This window comes from Paramormyrops kingsleyae, chromosome 10, assembly GCF_048594095.1.
Source record: "Paramormyrops kingsleyae isolate MSU_618 chromosome 10, PKINGS_0.4, whole genome shotgun sequence".
Taxonomy (NCBI): Eukaryota; Metazoa; Chordata; class Actinopteri; order Osteoglossiformes; family Mormyridae; genus Paramormyrops; species Paramormyrops kingsleyae.
This window is the reverse complement of record NC_132806.1, coordinates 7,606,891-7,628,568: the sequence shown is the minus strand read 5'-3', so window position 1 is coordinate 7,628,568 and position 21,678 is coordinate 7,606,891. Positions and strand designations below refer to the sequence as shown.

The window sequence follows — 21,678 nt, the reverse complement described above, 5'->3', positions numbered from 1 at the left end:
GGCCGCCCTGCCTCTCAGCCACTGCAGGTTGTTGCTCACCTCTTCCATGAGGTGAGAGTCTTCGGAAGGGGACATCCCTTCCAACATGTCCCTCGTCCAGAAGGCGAGGGCTCGCAACCCGGGGTCGTCCTTTACCAGTATAGAGCCTCATTAGGTAGATCGAGGTATCGCTCCTTGATCCGAGCAGGCGTCTTCTTAAGGAGTTCCGTCATTCTGTCATGATCGGTCGGACGAGCAGGGAGCGGAGAATCAGGGTCGGGACACGGAGATCCAGGAAACGGGATTTATTAGGGCAGACAAGGCACAACACGGTCAAGACGTTAATGACGGAACTGGGGATACATACTCTGATGTGGACTTAAATACACAGGACTTAGCAAAACAACAAGAAACAGCTGATAACATCAGGATTTCACACGAGGTTAACGAGGGGGGTGTGGCACACAAGAGGATCGTACGAGTTGGGCGTGACACCTCTGACACAGTGGCAAGTGGAAATATTTATTATCCATGTCATACATCCATGAAAGGGTTAAAAGGTACAGAATAACAATTAAGAAACAATATTTTAAAATTGAGAAACAACTGCTGTGTAATAAAAAAAGCCACGTAGCCACCTTTTACAGTGATTACCACTGACCAAACTCTAGGCATTCTATTAAAAACAGAATTTCATAGCAATTTTATCATGTGCAAAAGCTAGCTAGGACATTACCTTTGCTGTTTCGGCTATTAAAAAATTAGCAGAGATCGTTTACTGTTGCTGTTCAATTATTGCAATGTTGCAGCATGTGGCTACAGAAAAACTAAAACCTGTGAGGTGGCATGTGGCCCTGCCACTTCTGTGTTTGAGCAGAAGGTCGCCAGATCTAGTCCCATGGCTGGTAAAGTGGTTTCACTGTTGTTTTGGATAAAATAATAATGAAAAATGCTTTTCATAAAGGTTCATATTCAGTAAATACCTAAGAGCACTGAACTAAATTTTACAAGATCAGGTATTAGTGAAATTAAAAACACATCTTTTATGGGACTGTTAAAATTCACATAGTTGACCCTTTTGAGACTATCGACTAAAATAACTCACTGTTTATTTCTGCAGGGGTAATACAAACATTGTCCTTCCAGGAAGCAGCTCAGTCATCAACGTCTTTGCTCAACATACTGATATTCGTAAGTGTTCTTAGTCCTCTTACTTATTGCTATAAAGTCTCAACAAATACAGATATTTAACCAGTATGGCATATTACACATGGTATGGTATGGTATGGTATGGTATGTAACTGAGATCTCCACCAAAGGACATTTAAAATTATTTTTAACTATCTAACATCGTTATGTGTCCAAAGAATTCTATACATGGAACTGATTTCAATTTTCTATTGCTTTGTCTGCTGACTGATCAGTGGGTTTTTACTGGAAGCACCAGAACAATGTATGAATAAAATTGCAAGCTACTAACAGTCCACAGTTTTAAAAGTGGATCTTACCACCTAGTTCATACTTCAGTTTTCCTCCTGCTGTTATGGTCCTAGTATGGTTGTGGTTGCAGACTCTTGTGTACATATTACATTTGTCTGTGGGTGCAGACGGTCGTGGTCCGTGCAGCAATGATATTCCTTCAGACCAGCAGAGGGAATATGTACTGCAACAAACACATAAACAAGCAGTGTAGTGAAATGGGTAAAAAAGTTGTTACTAGGCTTGGGTGGTATTACAGTAACAGGGCTTGTCCTTTGAAAAATGCAGGCGCACACAAATTTGTGCACCTAAAAAGTGCTAGGTGCACAATTTTTTTTGTGCACACTAAAAGTGCTAGGTGCACAATTTTACCTTTTTTGTGCACCTAAAATGTGGTTGGACTTTGGTGCAATGGGTCAAAATGTACTTGTATATATTTCTGTTTTTTGTAGTCCTAGTGTTAGTTGAGAATTTTGTCCTAGTTTTAATGCTTTAACATATTTTGTAGAAACCCATTTAAAGTGAATAATTTTTTATTGGTGAATAAAATTTGCAATTCAGTCTTTTTTGCATCAATACTTTGGAGATTGTCCGCAATTTGCACAACACTTGCTGCAGAAGGCTTAAGATTATATGGGCCAAAATACACATCATACACAGCTGAGCAAATCAAATGTGGCATAGAGTAACCCTGACAATTACAAGAAAAGAGAAACCTTCAAAACAAATGCCTAGTCTAAGTGCTGTTTGACCTCAATGAGGGTCACTATTATTGGACCACCCTACAAGAGACTACTTGCTCACAGTGCACAGGATATCAGGATTTGGCACATTGACGATCTCTGACAGTTTTTGAGGTGAAAAAAACAGATTTTTTGAAAAATATAAAATATAAAAAAAATCGAGGCGGCACCAAAAAATTGAGGCGGGCGGCCATGTAAAACAATTTATTAATTTTAAGTGGCCTAATGTAAACCTATACAATATTAACAATAACTGATCTGATTTCAAATGCAATAGTAGTGGAAAGCGTACGTGGCAGCAAGTCGAGATGAAATATAAAAACATCATGTCTTTTTTATTGATAGGCGCGCATTTCTTTGCGCAGCTCTTCACCATTTTAGGCGCGTGATGGCGTGCACGCGCAATTGCGCACCTTAAAGGACAAGCCCTGGAGTAATATGGCATACTACAGTATTTTGAAATATTGGCAATGTGGGCTGCATGTGTACAGTACACCAGACACCCCTGATTTTGAAATGTATGTTACTGCGAGGAACATAACAACATGCAGAAAAGTTAAGTATGAATTGGCCTTTAAGAGACATACAGCATTCCAATCCCTCCAGTCCCTTTGTGCAAGGGAAGTGTAGTAAGGAAATCCAAAGTTAAGCTATTCACTCCCCAATTAGAACTCCACCTCCTCACTTATTCACTTACTCAATATCAGTTACCGTTACAAAATTTCAACACAAACATAAAATATACGTTTTTTTATAATATACTGCTGTCATTTGGATTTGTACGGTTATTTATTGAAGACTGTGAAAGAACCTGTTCAAGTACCGGTTTGGATGTTTGAATCTAAATTTTATAAATGCAAACATAAGACCTGTGTAGTATGTGGGTGATAGAGTACTGTGTCTCTGGACATATATAAAATACAGCTGAGGCTAAAGCATTACAAACACCTAGGCTAAAGAATTACAATCAGGTTTATTAGCCAAATGCATTCACACACACAGGAAATTTGTCTTTGGCTGTCAGTGGCTCTCATACACACAGTACATACAATGGGGAAAATAAGTATTGAACATGTCAACATGCATTAGTAAGTACAGTATGTACAAAACAATACAATAGGTATAGTGACTTATTTACAGTAATCAGGTATTATTGCTTGGGGGTAGCGGTGCAACTGAGTTAACTGTTTATAAGAGTGGTGAATTGTGGGAAGACAGGGTACTTCATTGTTTTGGTGCACAGTGATCTGTAGTGCCTGTTGGAGGGGAGAAGTTCAAAAAGGTTGTGAGCTGGGTGTGGGGGTCAGTGATGAATTTCCCTGCCCGTATCCTGTCTCGGTATGAGTTTAGATCCTGGAGGGTGGCCAGGTCAACACCAATGATCTTTTCTGCACATGGTTATTTGTTGTAGCCCATTCATATCTCTTTTGTGCTTGATTTGAATCAGACTGTGATTGATAAGCTAAAAACAGATTTGATAATTGCTGTGTAGCGACACAGATGGAACCAGGATATAGATTCAAACCCTGGTCCTAGAGGCGTGAGGCAACAGGGCTAACCACTACACCACAGTGCCATATTCAGGCCTGTACTCATTCACTCTTTTTAATCAGGTTTTTCGTACTAGAATATTGGTGGAATGTTTGAAGTGTGGGGGGGACTCGGTAGAGTTCTACTGATCTGTTGAAGATTTAAGGGTGTACTCACACTTGGCCAAGTTCCTTGTACTGTCCCCCCTCCCCACTTCCCAGCTGGTCTGCGCTCACATTGAGCTTATTGTTCAGGGTCAGCACCATGCAATTTTTTTGTGCTGAAGGAAACGTAGGAAGAAAAACATTATTGTGCAGCACAATGGAGCTCATGATTAATGTCCTTATTTTGTGCCTTATTTGGGGTCGTTTTGGACACGATGACACACGGCCCTCTTATAGGTTCATGCTAGTATGCAATGCAGCGATTTTTATTTATTCATTTTACAAATCTCTTTTGTATGTTGTATCCAGTTGTTCCTGGATACTCTCATCAGAAATTTCCAGCAAACTCTGCACCTCTGCCATAGACCAAAGTATTACCATGTTAATTAAATGTTTGTCACTACCTGATTTATACATATAATTTTTTTCACAATGCAAATTTTGTGAAAAAAAAAGAATTACACGATCTGTACAGCCTACATGTATAGTGTACATGTGTGCATGCGTATGTCAGTCATATGTTCTGTGCTCAGCCACAGTTAACAAACACACTAATGTGTACTGTGCCTCAGTCCAACTAACCGTGCTTGGGGCCACTTTGTTGTGTACGTGCACCCAGGCACAGTACAGATTGTCGGGTGTGAGTACACCCTAAATGAATACAGGAACTAGTTGGTTTTCATGCAGGAGAATGAGACACCACCTGGAACTGGTGCTTTCTTGGTATTTTGCCTTTGGAAGAGCTGACACACATCCACTGCACAGATCTTTCAGTGGAGACACTAGAGGAGCAGATGAGTGGGTAGTTGTTAGTTGTATATGGGGTAAACTGGAGTGGGTGGAGGCCTTAAGGCTGATTGATACTTCTGCCTCGAATCAATGACATAAATATGGCTTTAAATAACCCACCCTAGGCATCATAACAACAGATCTACAAAACACTCAGGATGACAGCGCCAGTTTCATTGATCTCCATTAAGTTTATTTGTACTTTATAAGACTAAAAAAAGTAGGTAACACTTTACTTAAAGCAGTCAGCATAATGCATTATACATACCTTCATAATGCATTGTAATGCATTCATAAAGTATTATAAACACAGCTATAAATATTTATAAAACAGCATATCACATTATAGCCATGTTCACTATGCATTATGAATGCTTAATGAAGCTGTCATATATAATGCACTATAGATATCTTCATAATGCATTGTAATGCATTCATAAAGTATTATAAACACAGTTATAAGTATTTATAAAATGGCATATCACATTATAGTCATGCTTATCATGCATTAAGAATGCTTAATGAAGCTGTCATCTATAATGCACTATAAATACCTTCATAATACAGTACAAAGCATCCTTCAATCTAATACTGGCCATTATAATACATTATGCAGGTATTTATAGTGCATTATAAATCACAGCATCATAGAGCATCCATGCTGCATAATAAACATGGCTATGATGTGTTATGCCTTTTCATAAATATTTATAGTCATGTTTATTATTGTCACGGTCGCAGGAAGGCGAGCAGGGAAGCAGGGGAATGGAGCCAGGAAGTCGGGTTGAAACGGGGATTTATTCGGGATAGAAGGGACCGGGGAAGCACAACAAGCAACATCAATGACGAGCCTGGGGAAGACTGACTCAGACGAGGACTAAATACAAAAGACAAGCCACGGATAACGAGCCACAGGTGAGAACAATCAGGGCGAAACAGGAGGTAATGAGGTGGGCGTGGCACACATTGGGAGCGGACGGAGCGGGGCGTGACAATTATACTTTATGAATGTATTTTAATGCATTATGTATGATGCATTATATAAGGGGACTTCATAGAGTGTTGTCAAAAAGTTAAAGAAGGAGTATAGAAATTAACTTGACAGCACAAATATAATCAGTGGCCTGTACTACGAACCGGGGTTACTGGCTTACCGGGGTAACTTGTCGGATTTAAGGTAGTCTGGACAAAATGTAAGTGAACGAATATGAAGTCCATTTAAACTGTGGTACCTTAAATCCGGCAAGTTACCCTGATAAGCCAGTAACCCCGCTTCGTAGTACAGGCCACAGGACTCGATAAATAGATACTCTGTTAAATGTTTGTTTTTTCTGTTTTAATTGCATGATTCAAGAAACTAATATATCACAGGGTGGGAAGACAATGAATGCAACATTAAAAACTACAGTATGTACAGTATGTATCACCAAGTGTTTTGGCGGCATAACTCCTGAGTGACACAGACACACCAGGACACAAGTATAAATGCTTGCAATGGCATTGGCCACTTGTATAGGTCACAGTGTAAGCATGATGTAGACGTATAAACCAGCCTTTAGCTACTCAGACCTGCAGTAAAACACATTCAGGTTGTCAGCCAGTTAATAGCTCTCAGCAATGTGGAGGGATGGTCTCATAGCTGGTGATGTCTTACAGACCTCTCCACACTGACACAGGGTAAATTAGTGTTTCAGTTTCTCAGAGTAGCTTGTCTTAACTTAATTCCTTTGTCGGAATGACAATGATAAAGCCACACCAAAAACTAAATTAGACTGGATTTCAAAAGAAAGAAGGATAATAAATAGTATAATAAAAATTAAGATAACTCTCATGCAAGCGATTGCAAGGACAAGCGGTTATGATCCCCCTACCACACATGAAAATTTTAAAAACCCTCAAGTAATATACATGCTAGTCAATCAGAATGTGGTGCACTGCAAACTTCTGTCACTCTAATGAACACAGCACAAGCACAGCCAATTATCAATTAGTCCCCTAAATTCCCTGGCCCCACCACAATTAGGCTGAAGCGGAAAAATAAATCAATAAAAATACTGTATTCTTATGTTATATATTTTGTCTGATCCTGTTTGTAACTGCTGCTGTAATGCTGAAATAAAATAAATGTAAATATAATTCTTCAACAAATAATGTCAGTTTAGAATAGATATTCCGCACTGACAGCATGGCTCACCGAGAGGTGAGTAGCGTCACGCCCGGCTCGTCCGATCCTCCTGTGTGTCACGCCCCCCTCATTACCTCATGTGAATTCCTGATTGTTCTCAGCTGTTCTGCATTTCCGTCCCTTAGTCCTGTGTGTTTAGTCTGCGTTCAAGGCAGTTTACCCAAGTCCGGTCATTGAAGTGTTCTCTGTGTTTATGTGCTTTGCCTGCATTAAACCCTGTTTTTTTTTTGGAGATCTGTCTGCCTGACCCTGATTCTCCACTCCCTGCTTGCTCGCCCTGCGCACGGACATCACAAGCAGCAGCTTTAAGCCTGGATTGGCAGAATACACAGAATATCAGCAAGCATATCCCATCTCTTCCCATGTACAGGCCATAAACTACACAATAGTTGAGCTGTGCTCAAGAATATTTGCACCCTTCCTTGAGCAGCCATGTTACTTAGCTGAATACTAGCAAAAACCAAATGAACAGGGATTAGGGACTATAACAGTAACCCAAGCAAACAGAATCCAAAGCAAGACAGAAGATTAGACAATATTCAAGATTCAAGATGGTTTATTGTCATTCAAGAAGATGGGGGTAGTAGCATGGGAACAAAATTAGGTACTGAGATGCTGGGAACAGCACTATAGTTTAAAACAAACACTCACTTCTAGGAAAAAAATTGGCTACAAGTGATTTACCATGCAGGTGAATAGTAATAATGGTAGTGATACGAGTACAAATATAAATATTCATATTTATTGCACATGAAAAGGGTCCCTCTCCTGGAGCCTGCACCATATCCTGGAGGAGGGGTTTGTGTGTTACAATGATCCCAGGAGCTAAGTTGCCCAGGGCAAACAGGCAAACAGGTCCTGGGTGCGGAACCAGACGAAGTGCGGCTCATCAGACCCCTTATGATGAGAAATAACATGGATACACGTTTTCCCTCGCCCCCCCCCCCCCCGGAGCCAGACCTGCACCCATGGGGCCTGGTCGGGCACACCCTGAAGAAGGCACGTGGATTCCCCCTCCAATAGGCTCACCACCTGTAGGAGGGGCCAAAGGGGTTGGGTGCAATGTGAGTTGGGCAGTGGCCGAAGGCGGAGACCTTGGTGGTTCGATCCTTGGCTGCAGAATCTAGTTCTAGGCACATGAAATTAGGGCTGCAACTAACAACAATTTTTTGATAATCGATTAATCTGTCGATATTTAATTATTATTATTATTCCGATTAATCGATTATTAATCCGGGGGGGGGGGGGGGGGGGGCAAATACCAATACCAATTTATTTATAAAGCACTTATACTGTAAAAACAACCACTTGGCTGACCAAAGTGCTGTACATCATATAACAAATACAAATATAAATACAATAAAAAAAACACAAAAACAAATAAAAGCAAAAGAATAATCAAACACGAAAGAAAAAAGGAAAAGATGAGTCTCAGTCACCACAACACACTGGACCGAAAGCCAAAGAGTAAAAATGGGCTTTTAAGCAAGATTTAAAAACTACAAGAGATGGAGCTTCCCTCACATGCAATGGCAAATTGTTCCAGACAAAAACCAATTCGGTTTCCAGCATTTTTTTAATAACCCGAACTGTCTTTGTACAAAGGTTGTTTCCAGCAACTAACACAAAAAAATAAATGTATGCTACATTATGAGTACAAAAAAAAATTAAAATTTTGTAGCAGCTGAATCAATGTAATGAAAAACACAAAATCTTTTTTTATAAAGTGCAACTAGAATTTTTTTGAATTGGTGATGGTGAACAGTTTAAACAGTGTGCGCATACTACAGTGATAAACTGTAAATAAGATAAATAACATAAGGCTATTTAGTTTGTTTAATAAAAGGACAAGATATAGAACCTGTTCTATAGGAAAGGTAGCCTTAAATGACTTCTGTTGTGATCTGGCGTTATATAGAAAATAAAATTAAATAAAATTAACTTGGGGCGCCCCACTAATAGAATGGTAGGGTAAACAATTTGTGGTATATGTAGCCACATTTGATAATAGCTGATTGCGTTGACATCTTTCCCAGACAACCACGACTTCACCTGTGTTCATGTGTGTGTGTGAAGGGGGGTAACGCGGTCGGCAGTAACGTCATTGGTTGAATTTAAAGTGAGAAGTTATCCAATCTGACAGAAAACGGCTCATTAATAGGAATATTCTCAGTTGTGGTCTCGCTGGTCTCGAAATAAAATCCCAAGTCCTCTTTGTCCGAGTCAATGACAAGAACGAGTACAAATACGGCTGATTCAAAGACAAGATCGATACAAATTTTTATCATGTAGAAATGAAGCAGTGGTGTCGTGGCAACAAGAAATTTAAGGTGGGTAAACTACATGCACAGCAGTAAAAACAGTGGGTAATCATATCCTTAACATTAGTGATCTCAAAAAAGGTGAGTAAACACTGTTTTGTAAATTTAAAAGGTGCATAAACGGTGTTTATGTGTATTTACCCTCCATTACAGCACTGAATGAAGGATTTGCATTAATTAATCTGAACAATTGCATAAAATAATCTAAAAACTCCACATCACATAATACATCAGTGTTTCTCCGACCTAATTTCAGCTAATTATCGTCAAATACTACCGTTACACACGCACGATTTCAGGCCAATTTAAAAATAAACTTAATGGGCAGAAATACCCTCTCTCTGGTTTGTCTTGTTCTTTGATGGATAAGTGATACGTTAATTTACTATAAATTTGTCAGGGTCAACCCCTGTTGTCACTCTGTGTCCCTTCCCCGTTTGGTCATCCCATCCCTCATGTTTGTCTTTGAGTTTCCCCTTTTCTGTTGGCTTTATGGCTCAACACCTTGAGCGTCCAGTTGTCTTTGTACCTTCTGTCCTGTGTTTGAATCCCATCTCCTGTTTTTGTATTTTGCTCCCTAGTGTTTCAGTTGAGTTTGTCTAGTTATTGTATTTGGTGATTTTGTATATGGTTTTTGATTTTGTTCCTTGTGCCCCTGCTTGTCTTTACCTGTCTGTAATTCCCCAGTGTTCTGATTCTTTGGTTAGTTCTTAGTTTCCCTGTTTAGTTCCTTTGAGTATTAGTTTCACCTGTACCCCGTTTCCCTGGTCTTTCTTAATTAGTCTCACCTGTCCTGTGTTAGTCTCGTTACCCCTTAGTATTTTAGTTCCTGCTTCTGTTCAGTTCCCCAGTGGTTCATTGCGTGCGTTTTTTCTGTTTTTTTTTTTTTAAATAAACCCCTTTCTGTTCCTGGAGCCGCTAGTGGGTCGCCCACCCTTTTTGTACCTGATGCCACGTTCCCGCACCCAAGCTGCCCGGAACCATAACAAAATTAATTTACCATGAATTTCCTTCACCCATGGCTCCAACATGCTTCTTCTTCAGGTGCTCATGCACTGATGATGTGCTCCCGTGCCATGTGAGATCAGCTGTGTACATTTTGCTGTTCTTTGAAGGCATTAATATAAAGTGCTCCCATACTTTTGATGACTTGGGTTGTGCATTTTTCTCTCTGCTAATGTTAGCCTCCTCTGCTGAAACGTTTTCCTCTGCTGTGTCCCCACCATTTTTAAACGTTTTTTTCAGTTCTTCCAGAATGTCAAGGCACAGCATTGGTTCTCGTCTCCTTTTTGTTTTATATCGGTCAGCATCCAGCTTAATGGTGTTTTGCTACCACCGCGGCTTTGGTTAGCTTGCTTCTCCCAGATTAGGGGGTAGCAATTGTACTTATGTGTATAATAACATAGACCTAACTAATCGATTATTAAATTAGTTGACAACTATTTTAATAGTCAATTTTAATCGATTTGGTGTTGCAGTCACACATGAAATGTCACCTTTCTGGCAGGGAAGGAGCCTGAGCTGGTGCACAAGGTTGTGAGGTTCCGACTAGATATAGTCGGGCTCACCTCGATGCACGGCTTGGACTCTGGGACTCCTCGAGGGGGGTTGGACCCTCTTCCACTCTGGAGTTGCTTGTGGGGAGGGGTGCCAAGCAGGGGTGGGCATACTTATTGCCCCCTGGCTGGGCGCCTGTGTGTTGGGGTTTACCGCGGTGGACGAGAGGGTAGCCTCCTTTCACCTTCGGGTGGGGGGATGGGTCCTGACTGTTGTTTGCACTTATGCACCAAATAGCAGTTCAGAATGCCCACCCCTTTTGGAGTCCTTGGAAGGGATGTTGGAGAGTGCTTCTCCTGGGGACTCTTTTGTTCTGCTGGGGGACTTCAATGCTCATGTGGGCAAGGACATTGAGACCTGGAGGGGCGTGATTGGGAGGAATGCACCCCCCCCCCCCCGATCTGAACCTGAGTGGTGTTTTGTTATTGGACTTCTGTGTTCATCACAGATTATCCATAATGAACACTATGTTCAAAAATAAGGTGCACTTGGCACCAGGACACCCTAGGCAGCAGTTCGATGATCGACTTTGTGGTTGTGTCATCGGACATGCGGCCGCATGTATTGGTATTGGGTGAGGAGAGGGGCAGAGCTGTCTACCGATCACCACCTGGTGATGGGGTGGCTCCGCTGGTGGGGGAGGAAGTCGGAGGGTGTCTGGTTTGGTGACCTCAGGATTAGGTCTCTGATCTTTTTTCTGAGACCATGGAAAAGGGTGGAGTGCTCTCTTTGGTCAGAGAGGGAGTCCTTCTCCAAGTGGAGGAGTTCAAGTATCTCGGGGTCTTGTTCACAAGTGGGGGAAGGACGGAGCGGGAGATCGACAGGCGGATCGGTGTGGCATCAGCAGTGATGTGGGTGCTGTATTGGTCTTTCAAGGTGAAGAAGGAGCTGAGCCAAAAGGCAAAGCTCTCGATTTACCAGTCAATCTATGTTCCTACCCTCACTTATGGTCATGAGCTGTGGGTAGTGACCGAAAGAACGAGGTTGCGAATATAAGGGGCTGAAATGGGTTTCCTTCGCAGGGTGACATGGGCTCTCCTTTAGAGATAGGGTGAGGAGCTTGGTCATTCGGGAGGGACTCAGAGTAGAACCGCTGCTCCTTTGCATCGAGAGGGGCCAGATGAGGTGGCTCGGGCATCTGGTCAGGATGCCTCCTGGACGCCTCCCTGGTGAGGTGTTTCGGGCATGTCCCACTGGGAGGAATCCCCGGGGAAGACCCAGGACACACTAGAGGGACTATGTCTCTCGGCTGGCCTGGGAAAGCCTTGGGATTCCCCCAGAGGAGCTGGACGAGGTTGCCGGGGAGAGGGAAGTCTGGGTTTCCCTGCTTAGACTGCTGCCCCAGCGACCCAACCCAGAAAAGCGGTAGGAGATGGATGGATGGATGGATGGATGGATGAAAAGGCTTCATAGTGTCTGTATCTGTTATTGCACGAGAAAAGATTTTTTAGTGTGTGACGGAGTTTGTAAGTCTGACAGCTTCCAGAAAGAAGCTGTTTCTCAGCCTGGTTGTTCTAGTCCTGATACTGTGCAGCCTTCTTCCTGAGGGGAGGGGGGTAAACAGTCCTTTAATGGGGTGTGAGGAGTCCGTCATGATACTGGCAGCCGTGTTCCTGCATCTGCTTATGTGGGTGTCTTCAATCGTTGGAAGACTGCTGCCGGTGACCTTCTGTGTGGACTTAACTGCTCACTGCAGTGCCTTTCTGTCAGCAGTGGAACAGTTTCCGTACCATACAGTGACACATGATGTAAGAATGCTCTCCACTGCACACCTGTAAAAAGATATAAGGAGGCTTGAGCCTCCTCAGGAAGTATTATCATCGGTGGGCCTTGTTTAAAGCTGCTAGTGTTAATGTTACAGGTGAGGTCATTATTGATGTGTCCCTCTTATCGGCAGTCTATCGCTCATCCTGCTAGTCCCCGATGTAGAGGGTTGAATTTCGGATCGTATTTTAAACCACTGAAATTGTGGCAGCGTATTTGAAACAGCGAAAATAACGGGACTGAATATTGTAAAGCAGAAATAAGAGGACTGAATGTTACTGCTTGAATAATAAAGATGCGAATAAAACACATGGAATATTTTCAAATGAATTTGTTCTTTTGAAATTTTTTTTGAGGCGAAATTAAATGAACTGAATTCATGTGGTTGAATTACAGTATAAACATGCACTTTAAAATACGTATGTTTTGGAACTTAATTTTGGATTATTCGATGTGTAATTCAACGTGTTTTTTTCATCAACGACTTTTGTCATTAATTTACTTCCACACCCCTCTTGGTCGTCGACTGCGAGTGACGTCACTCCCCATACAATCACGCCCACAGTATAGACCCACCCCTGACCCTTGTAAGACATGGGAAATGCAATTGCAAATGGACTTTGCTTTTTCATTTGAAATGTGGCAGTCAGTGTTCGTTCGCGAAAGCGAAAAAGCAAGCGGTAATGCAAAATTTGCAATTGCATTTGAATTATGTCACACTTTATGCGTCCACATATGGAAAACGCAATTGCAAATGCAATTTGCAACTCCTTTTGAAAAATGTCTGGGATTTCCCTCCATACATATACATCAGGTTACTTCAAATGATGTCCAGACAAAACAAAATCAAACACATTCATTTTTTTTTTGAATACTCACCAGTGTGTATGCTATGAGAAGTTGTCATAGTTTTTTTTTTTTTTAATGGTGTGTTTGTGTTTAACCTGCACAGATGCATCAGAAACTATGTAACAAAAATTTAACTGTGGGCCATAATGGATTATAATGCTTAGCACTATGTATGGAGGAAAGAGGATGGGGCATTTATTATCTCACCCTGGACTGAACACCTGTCTATAAAAGTATGTCTTAAAAGCACATTTAAAAGCAGCAACTGATGTGTTTTGTTTAACATACAAAGAGGCAGATAGTTCCATGGCCATGGGGCAACAGCTGAGAAAGCACAATCACCTTTTAGTTTAAGTTGAGACCTTGGAACATCTAAAAGAAGCATCTTGAAGCCATACGAGTTTTGATTAGACCTCATATGTAAGATGGGACCGGACCATGCACAGACTTAAAAACATAAAGTAAAACTTTAAACTGAACTCTATAGTGAACAGACAGCCACTGAAGATATGCTAGAATTGGGGTGATGTGATGTCTTTTCTTAGTATCAGTAAGAAGTTCAGCTACAGCATTGAGAACAAGTTATAAACATGACAACGAGAACTGATTAATACCAAGATAGACTGAATTACAGTAATCCAGTTATGATGAAACAAAAGCATGGAGAATTCTCTCTAATGCATGGTGTGGAATAAAGTGTTAATTCTGGCAATGGACCTTAAGTGGAAAAAGTAGCTTCTGACCACAGAATTAACTTGATTGTCAAATTTAAGGTCTGAATCAAAAATCAGTCCTAAATTCCTTACATGTTCCTTCACAGGTGATGATAAACACCCAATGGAATTGGTGAGATCTAGAACATGGTTTGTGGGACAAAAAATGATCAGCTCTGATTTGGCCCCATTTAGTTGAAGAAAGTTGTCTGCCATCCACATTTTAATATCTTCCAGACAGTTTTATAAAGGTTTTAAGATGTCCAAGTGATTATGCTTTATGGGAACATAGAGCTGCGTAGAGCTTGAAGAAACATGCATTTCCACAAAATGTCACAGTGTATGCAATTAACTCATTAGTTGAATGAAATAGACTCTGAGACGGCAACCCTCACAGATTGATTATTTCTTCTAAGACAAAAAATTCATTCAATTAGTACAGTCCTACAAGTGTAAAAGCATTGTAATTTCTAATCATGCCCCTTTATCACTGATGTTAACCCTTCCAGCAATAAGTGTCGCCAATTTTCCAAGCTCCTCCTCCCTTCCTTCCTCAATCATGAACATGACCCCAAGATACTTAAACTCCTCTGCTTGAGGCAGTAACTCTGCCCTGCCAGGAGAGGGCAATCCACCCGTTTCCAGTCAAGAACCATGGCCTCAGATTTGGAGGTAATGATCCTCATGCTGGCCACTGCAAATCACACCAGTTCATGCTACAGGTCACAGCCCAACGATGCCAGCAGGACCTCTGCTTGGCTACACTTAACAATTCTGTCCATAAAAGTTATGAACAGAATCAGTGACAAAGGGCAGGCCTAGTGGAGTTCGAGACCCACCGGGAACAAGTCTGACTTACTGCTGGCAATGTGAACCAAACTTTTACTCTGTTTGTACAGGGACCTGTGGGCCTGCAACAGTGGTTCCTGTACCCCATACTTTTGAAGCACCTCCCACCGGTCCCCTTGAGGAACATGATTGTATGCCTTTTCTAAGTCAACAAAACACATGTAGACTGGTTGGGCAAACTCCCATAAACTGTCCAGTATCCTTGTCATGGTGAAGAGCTGGTCCAGCATTCCATAACCAGGATGGAATCTGCATTGTTCCTCCTTGATCCATGGTTCAACCAATGAGAGGACCCTCGTCTCCAATACCCCAGCATAGACCTTCCAAGGCAGGCTGAGGAGTGTGATGACACTGAAGCTGGAACACATCTTCCGGTCCCCTTTCTTAAAGATTGGGACCACCACCCCAATCTGCCAATCCAAAGGCACTGTCCCCAACATCCATGCAATGTTGAAGAGGCAGATCTCATCCACTCCTCAGAGTTTTTTGACTTCAGTAACTTCAACCACAGAGATGGGCAAGTTCCCCTGTGAGTCTTCCAGCCAAGGAAGGCATATCAGTGGGATTCAGGAGATTGTCGAAATATTCTTTCCACTGTCTGCTGACTATATCCCCAGTTGAGGGCAACAGTTCTCCCTCCCTGCTGTTAACAGCATGTGTAAAACCCTGCTCCCCGCCCGACAGTTTGCCAGAATCTTTTGGAAGCTGACCGAAAGTCCTTCCCTATGGCCTCATCAAACTCCTCCCAAACCCGAATTTTTACTTCAGCAACTGCCAAAGCTGCTTTCTGCTTAGCCTGCCAATACCTGTCAGCTGCTTAATGCTCCCACAAGCTAACCAAGCTCAGAAGGTCTCCTTCTTCAGCTTGACAGCTCACTTTACTGCTGGTGTCCACTACCGGGTTCGAGGATTGCCACCACAACAGGCCCCAACAACATTATGGCCACAGCTCCGCACCACCACCTCAGCAATGGAGTCCTAGAACATGTCCGATTCGGGCTCAATGTTCCCTGACTCGTGCAGGAAGCAAGAGAAGTTCTGCCGGAAGTGTGAGTTGAAGATCTCCTGGACAGGCGCCTTCCAGCTAACCTTCACTATGCGTTTGGGTCTACCCACTATATCCGGAATCGTCCCCCACCCTTGGATCCAACCAGGTGGTGATCTGTTTGTTAGGTATCCGGGCGGATTTGGTGCGAGGGCCTGGCATGGTGCAGGTAGATAGGAAGGTGGATGACCTACTTGCGGCTCACCAGACAAAACGGGGTTTATTTAAACAGAAAAACACTAGAAATGATTACAAAAAAAAACAAAACATAGAGTCCAGCCCCTCTCCAGGAGTTTGGTTCATGGGTCCGAGCCGTGTGTTGGTAATTACGACCTTCTTAGTTTAAAATGTCATGTCATTAAATACACAGGACTAAACAAGCAAAACAACAAACAGCTGATTACAATCGAGGTTTCACACGAGGTAAATGAGGGGGTGTGGCACACAGGAGGAGCTGGGCGTGACACTTGTGTTATAAATGCAATTCACATGTTGGGTCATCTTTTCATTTGTTTTGGTCTTGTGAACAAAAAGTTCTGGAAAGAGGTTCATTTTGTAATCCAAAATATTAGAAGCAATTTAATATGTCCCCTGTTTTCTATTTATTGTATTACATTTGTGGTCTACCCCTCATGTTCCCACTGTTAACATGTGGTTGACACAGATATCAGTCCTTTTCCCAATGGAAAAATTGACATACGATCTAAACCATAAATCGGACAGATTCTTAGCTGACTTTCATGTGCAAGGATGCTGTGGCAAAATGTAATTTTATGTAGAGGACACAATTACATCTCTAAAAATGTCTGTGCCCATTGTTGTTTTTTTGGGGAGGGAAGGGGTAGATGCTGACCTAAAGCTTCACTCTCATTTCTGTATGTTTTAAAAGGAGAGCAAGATAGGGTATGCAAAAATTAAGATATTCGTCTCATTTGATAATGGTAGGAGTAAACCATTTGAGTCATTATTAGAAGGCTTATTTCATCTTTTGTCTTTCTGGATTTACAGGCGAGCACAAAAAATGTGCCCCAAGTCTGGATACACCAGTACCATCAGGGTTCTTCTTCAAAGATCGCTGGACATCACTGGTGTGTCACACAAAGATGTTCTCTAGCTCAGATGTGATTCGCTGCCTCACAGGCAAGCAGATACACATGATGGGAGACTCCACCCTGCGGCAGTGGTTTGAGTATTTGGGGAAAGCTGTGCCCAGTAAGAGTCCAGTTTTCCTCTAGAACTAATATTTATATAGCGGACCAGTATTTCTACCAAAAGAAAAAGCAGCTTGTACAAGAATAATAATTATTGTATGAATTAAAATTTCAAATGTAACTATTTGCATTATTTCTACTGCTAACTCATGCCGTTCTCTTATGAGAAGTTTTCAATAACTATATTTCAATTTCAGTATCAGTTTCAGTAAATTTTCCAGTGGTAAATCCAGTTTAATTCCGATCTTTATTTCTTGTTGAAATTTCCTCCACTGAACTGAAATGCCTTATCTGTCATGATGATGTTATAATGTCTCAGAGACTGACCACTTCACTTTCCCTCAGCCTTGAAGCCTCTGAACCTTCACGCCTCTGGAAAGTCAGGCCCTCTGATGATAGTGGACACTGCGTCAGGCACTCTCATCACCTGGCGTGCACATGGGCTGCCTCTGCGCACCGACAAGACCCCCATGGCTGATCTGCACTACATCGCTAATGAGATTGACAACCTGGCTGGAGGGGAGCACATGGTCATCGCATTTGACATTTGGGCGCACTTCACCACGTACCCTCTGGCCTTTTACGTGAACCGTCTGGCCATCATCCGCAGGTCAGTGGTGTCTCTGCTGCAGAGGGCTCCTCGCACCCTGGTCATCATCAAGTCGGCCAACACGGGCTATAAGGACATCTATGGCAGTGACTGGCTCTCCTGGCAGCTGGACTGTGCTCTCAGGGCCATGTTCCAGGGGCTGGCTGTTGTCCTGATAGACACCTGGCAGATGACATCCTGCCACTACTCCCCTGATGACATTCATCCACCTTCCATAGTTATCGAGAACGAGGTAAACCTCTTCCTGTCTTTCATCTGCCCTCAATGAGCCACAGCAGGGGGACATCTCCTATCTTCCTTCCTCTACCAAAGTGAAATGTCTTGGACGATGAGACATGAACCCATACAAAAGGACAAATACAAGAAGCAAGAACCAGAATGGAGGAACTAAATTTACTAACAAATTTTGTGTCATTTGGAGCTTTGTGAAGCTACGGGACTCCAAGACTCATCACAAAATGCTGCAGTCAACCTGTTTGCAAAAATAGGAAACTTTGATAGGTATCAGGACTTTCAGGTTGGGTTGCAGGTCAGGAAGGATGTCCACAATCTCTGCATAAATGTAACCCTTAGTCCCCCTGGTCGGCTGGATAAGTCTTGACATGCAGGAGTTAAGTGTCCTTACATTATTGTCTAGCAAGTGGTGGCTGCAAATTGAGTCCCACCAAGCAGTGTCACAGCAGCACCTCTGAGACCCACAGCCTATGGACAGATGGACTATACTTGATACAGCACCTCAGACAGCACCCCTCCACACAGACACATATGTTGGCGTTCCTATATAAATGGGGACCTTCCATTTATTTCTATGGGGAAAACCCTAATCCCAATCATGACACCCTTAACCATAAGTAACCAAACAAAATACAAGCCTTTTGGCACTTTTACTTTTTTGAGTGCATTCACAGATTTTTATAAAATTGAGGTTATCCAAATGGGGACCTGAAAAATGTCCCCAAAATTAAGGAGGTTTCAGGTTTTACCACACTTTGGGGACATTTTGGTCCTTAAAAGAAATGTGATCTATGCAAACACACACACACTAATAATTGGTTTCTGGTGTTTCATTCAGACCCATTGCCAAAGGTATATAAAGTCAACCACCTAGCCATGCATTCAAGTTTACAAACATTTGTGAAAGAATGGGCCATTCTGAAGAGTTCAGTGAATTCAAGCATGGTACAGTCATAGGATGCCACCTTTGCAATAAGTTGTGAAATTTCCTTCCCTACTAGATATTCCATGGTCAATTGTAAGTGGTATTATTGCAAAGTGGAAACGTTTAGGAACAACAGAAACTGAAGGCTCACTTTGTGAGACACGGAATTGTTCTCAGACAATGGCCCAAACATGGGTTTAAGGGAAATACAGCAGACAGAGAGAATTCCAACACAAGACATCCTCACCAGGTTATCCACAAAGCAATGGAAAAGCAGAGTCGGCAGTAAAGACGGCTAAACGGCTGTTGATCAAGGCAGCAGGCCAAGATCCATACCTGTCCGTCCTCGTTCATCGAAATACACCATTACAGGGGCTCCCAGCAAGCCCAGCACAGAGACTCTACAGCAGGAGGACCAGGACACTGTTGCCAATGAGTGACAACCTGCTCTAGCCAAAGGTAATCCACACCCATCAGGGACTCATACAAAAAACAAATAGAACAGAAAATGTACTATAATAGATACGTCAAAGACATGGATACACTTAAGCAGGGAGACACTGTTCGCATTCAACCTGTAACACCACACAAGATATGGAAGAAAGCAGCAGTACTCGGACCATCTGACAATAGGTCATATCAGGTAAAATTGGAAGATGGGAGTGTTTTGAGATGAAATAGATGCCATCTGAGACTTAATGAGAGAACTTCGGAGCGCAATGTGATTTCCAACATTGACAGACAGAACGACACAGTCGTATCCCAGGCTGAATCTGAACAACCTTCTGCTGTCACCACATGATAAGGAAGAACTGTCCTTAAACCCCACTACCTTAAGGACTATGTCACAGGAAGATAAAAAGTTGTCCCATTGTCTTATTTTTGGAACAAGTCTTATGGACAGTCAGAGTTATTACTGATTAGTTATATTTGTTCGTATGTGACATGACAGGATTGATGTCAAGGTCTTGTGTTGCAGCATGGACTGTTTTGTATGTAACACTGGAAGTTTGATGGTTTTGTGATGCGACTTGATAGAGAAATAAATTGTTCAAGCTAGAGTGGTGTGCGCAACCCTTAATGTGTTATATAAGTCCATTCTGTATGAGTAAGGCAGAATGTAACAATAAGCACTGAATTGGCAGTGAAGAAAGGGGCGGCTTAGCAGCCACAACACCTTTTAAAACAGGAGAAATTGTGGATAAACAAAGTAAAAAGATGGTGGTGTGGCGCTACATTTTGCTGATTTAAGTCCGACCATTTCTTTTTAAAAAATAAAATATAGTTTTCACTTTTATTCCAGTTGTCAAATTATTTTATTTAGTATCCATTTCCTTTTCAGTTTTAGTTTACGATAATAACACTGGTCCCAACAAGCCCAATGCACACAAACACACACTGGCACTGTCATGTACCGTGTCGGACGAGCGAGCGGGGTGCGGGAAAGCAGGATCAAGGAGACCGGAATCCAAGGGCAATGGGGTTTATTTAGGGAAAACAGACAGACAGGGGAGCACTAGGTAAACAACGTCAATGACAGACCTGGGGAAACAGACTTGAACGCGGACTAAATACAGGACATGACATCAGAATAAACGCAAGACAGCTGGTACGATGGGAAGTCACACGTGGGTAACGAGGTGGCACACACGAGGACTGGATGCACAGGTCATGACAGGCGCTATCAATCCACAGAATAAGCCCAGATTTTAGCTTAAACAATTTCACAAACACTCATTCAGAGGAGATTCTAAGGTAGTAAGCAGACTCCATGGCTAAAATAATGAGTCTATTTAGCAACTAAAAGGACAAAAGATATTAAAAATCTCTCTGAACTAATGATAATTTAATAAACATGAATAGACAACACTTATGGTGGTTTTGCTTATTCTGGCGGTCCAGAATTATGCCTGTGGTTTGTCTTCAGGCACTCAAGCATAGTGCTAATGCCCCTGTAATATGCCATCGCACTTTACAGTATAAAACCACCTTTTTGTTTTGTGATAATTTTAACTACTCCCATAATTACGTAGTGATATTAAAGGAAAACATTTCTTATAATGAATTGAACCGTTTTAAAAATCACAAGATATGGTCATTTTATTAAAATAATACAAAAAAACTGTCACGATCGGGTTGAAGGCAAGCAGGAAAGCAGGGAAGAGGAGCCAGGAAGTAGGGTCAAACGTGGATTTATTACGGGAAGCAGGACCGGGGAAGCACGACAACAAACAGCAACATCAATGACCGGACTGGGGATACAAACGGAAACGCGGAGTAAATACACTGAACTAATGACAACAATCCGAAACAGCTGTAAAACACTGGGATTCCACATGAGGTTAACGAGGGGGCGTGGCACACATTAGGATCGGACGGAGCGGGGTGTGACAAAAACGACAATCTATTTAAAATGTAGATGCATGTTGATGCATTTTCAGAGTTGACATCATTGACTATACAGACTAATCGGACAGCCCTAAATTAATTCCATACGAAACACATATGAAATACAATTTACCAAAGTATTTTGTTCTTTTCTTGTCTTCCCTCTCCCTATCAAAGTAGTCCATTAATCCATATTGCGCAGTAGTTCCTTCTGGGTCCCGTACTTATTTTATGTGCATTTGCGGAGAGAACAATACTTTTCCAGGATCCAGCGCAGAAGTTGAAGTTATCAGGTGAACCTGAAAGCCTGACACTGCGGACCTTGAAGACACTGAAGGGAGCG

General features: G+C 42.1%; 1 protein-coding gene across 7 annotated transcripts in view; it reads left to right on the top strand.

Annotated features, from left to right (window-relative positions):
* LOC111851954 (NXPE family member 3-like) overlaps positions 1-20,244 on the top strand; it is a 54,573-nt gene extending 34,329 nt beyond the window's left edge. For all 7 annotated transcript variants that reach the window (XM_072717226.1, XM_072717227.1, XM_072717225.1 and 4 more), the window contains 3 exons: positions 1,100-1,170; positions 16,976-17,179; positions 17,524-20,244. In XM_072717226.1, coding sequence (XP_072573327.1) covers positions 1,100-1,170; positions 16,976-17,179; positions 17,524-18,056 — 808 coding nt within the window. In that variant the 3' untranslated portion in view covers positions 18,057-20,244. The remainder of the gene's footprint in view (positions 1-1,099; positions 1,171-16,975; positions 17,180-17,523) is intronic.
* Positions 20,245-21,678: the final 1,434 nt, after the last annotated feature.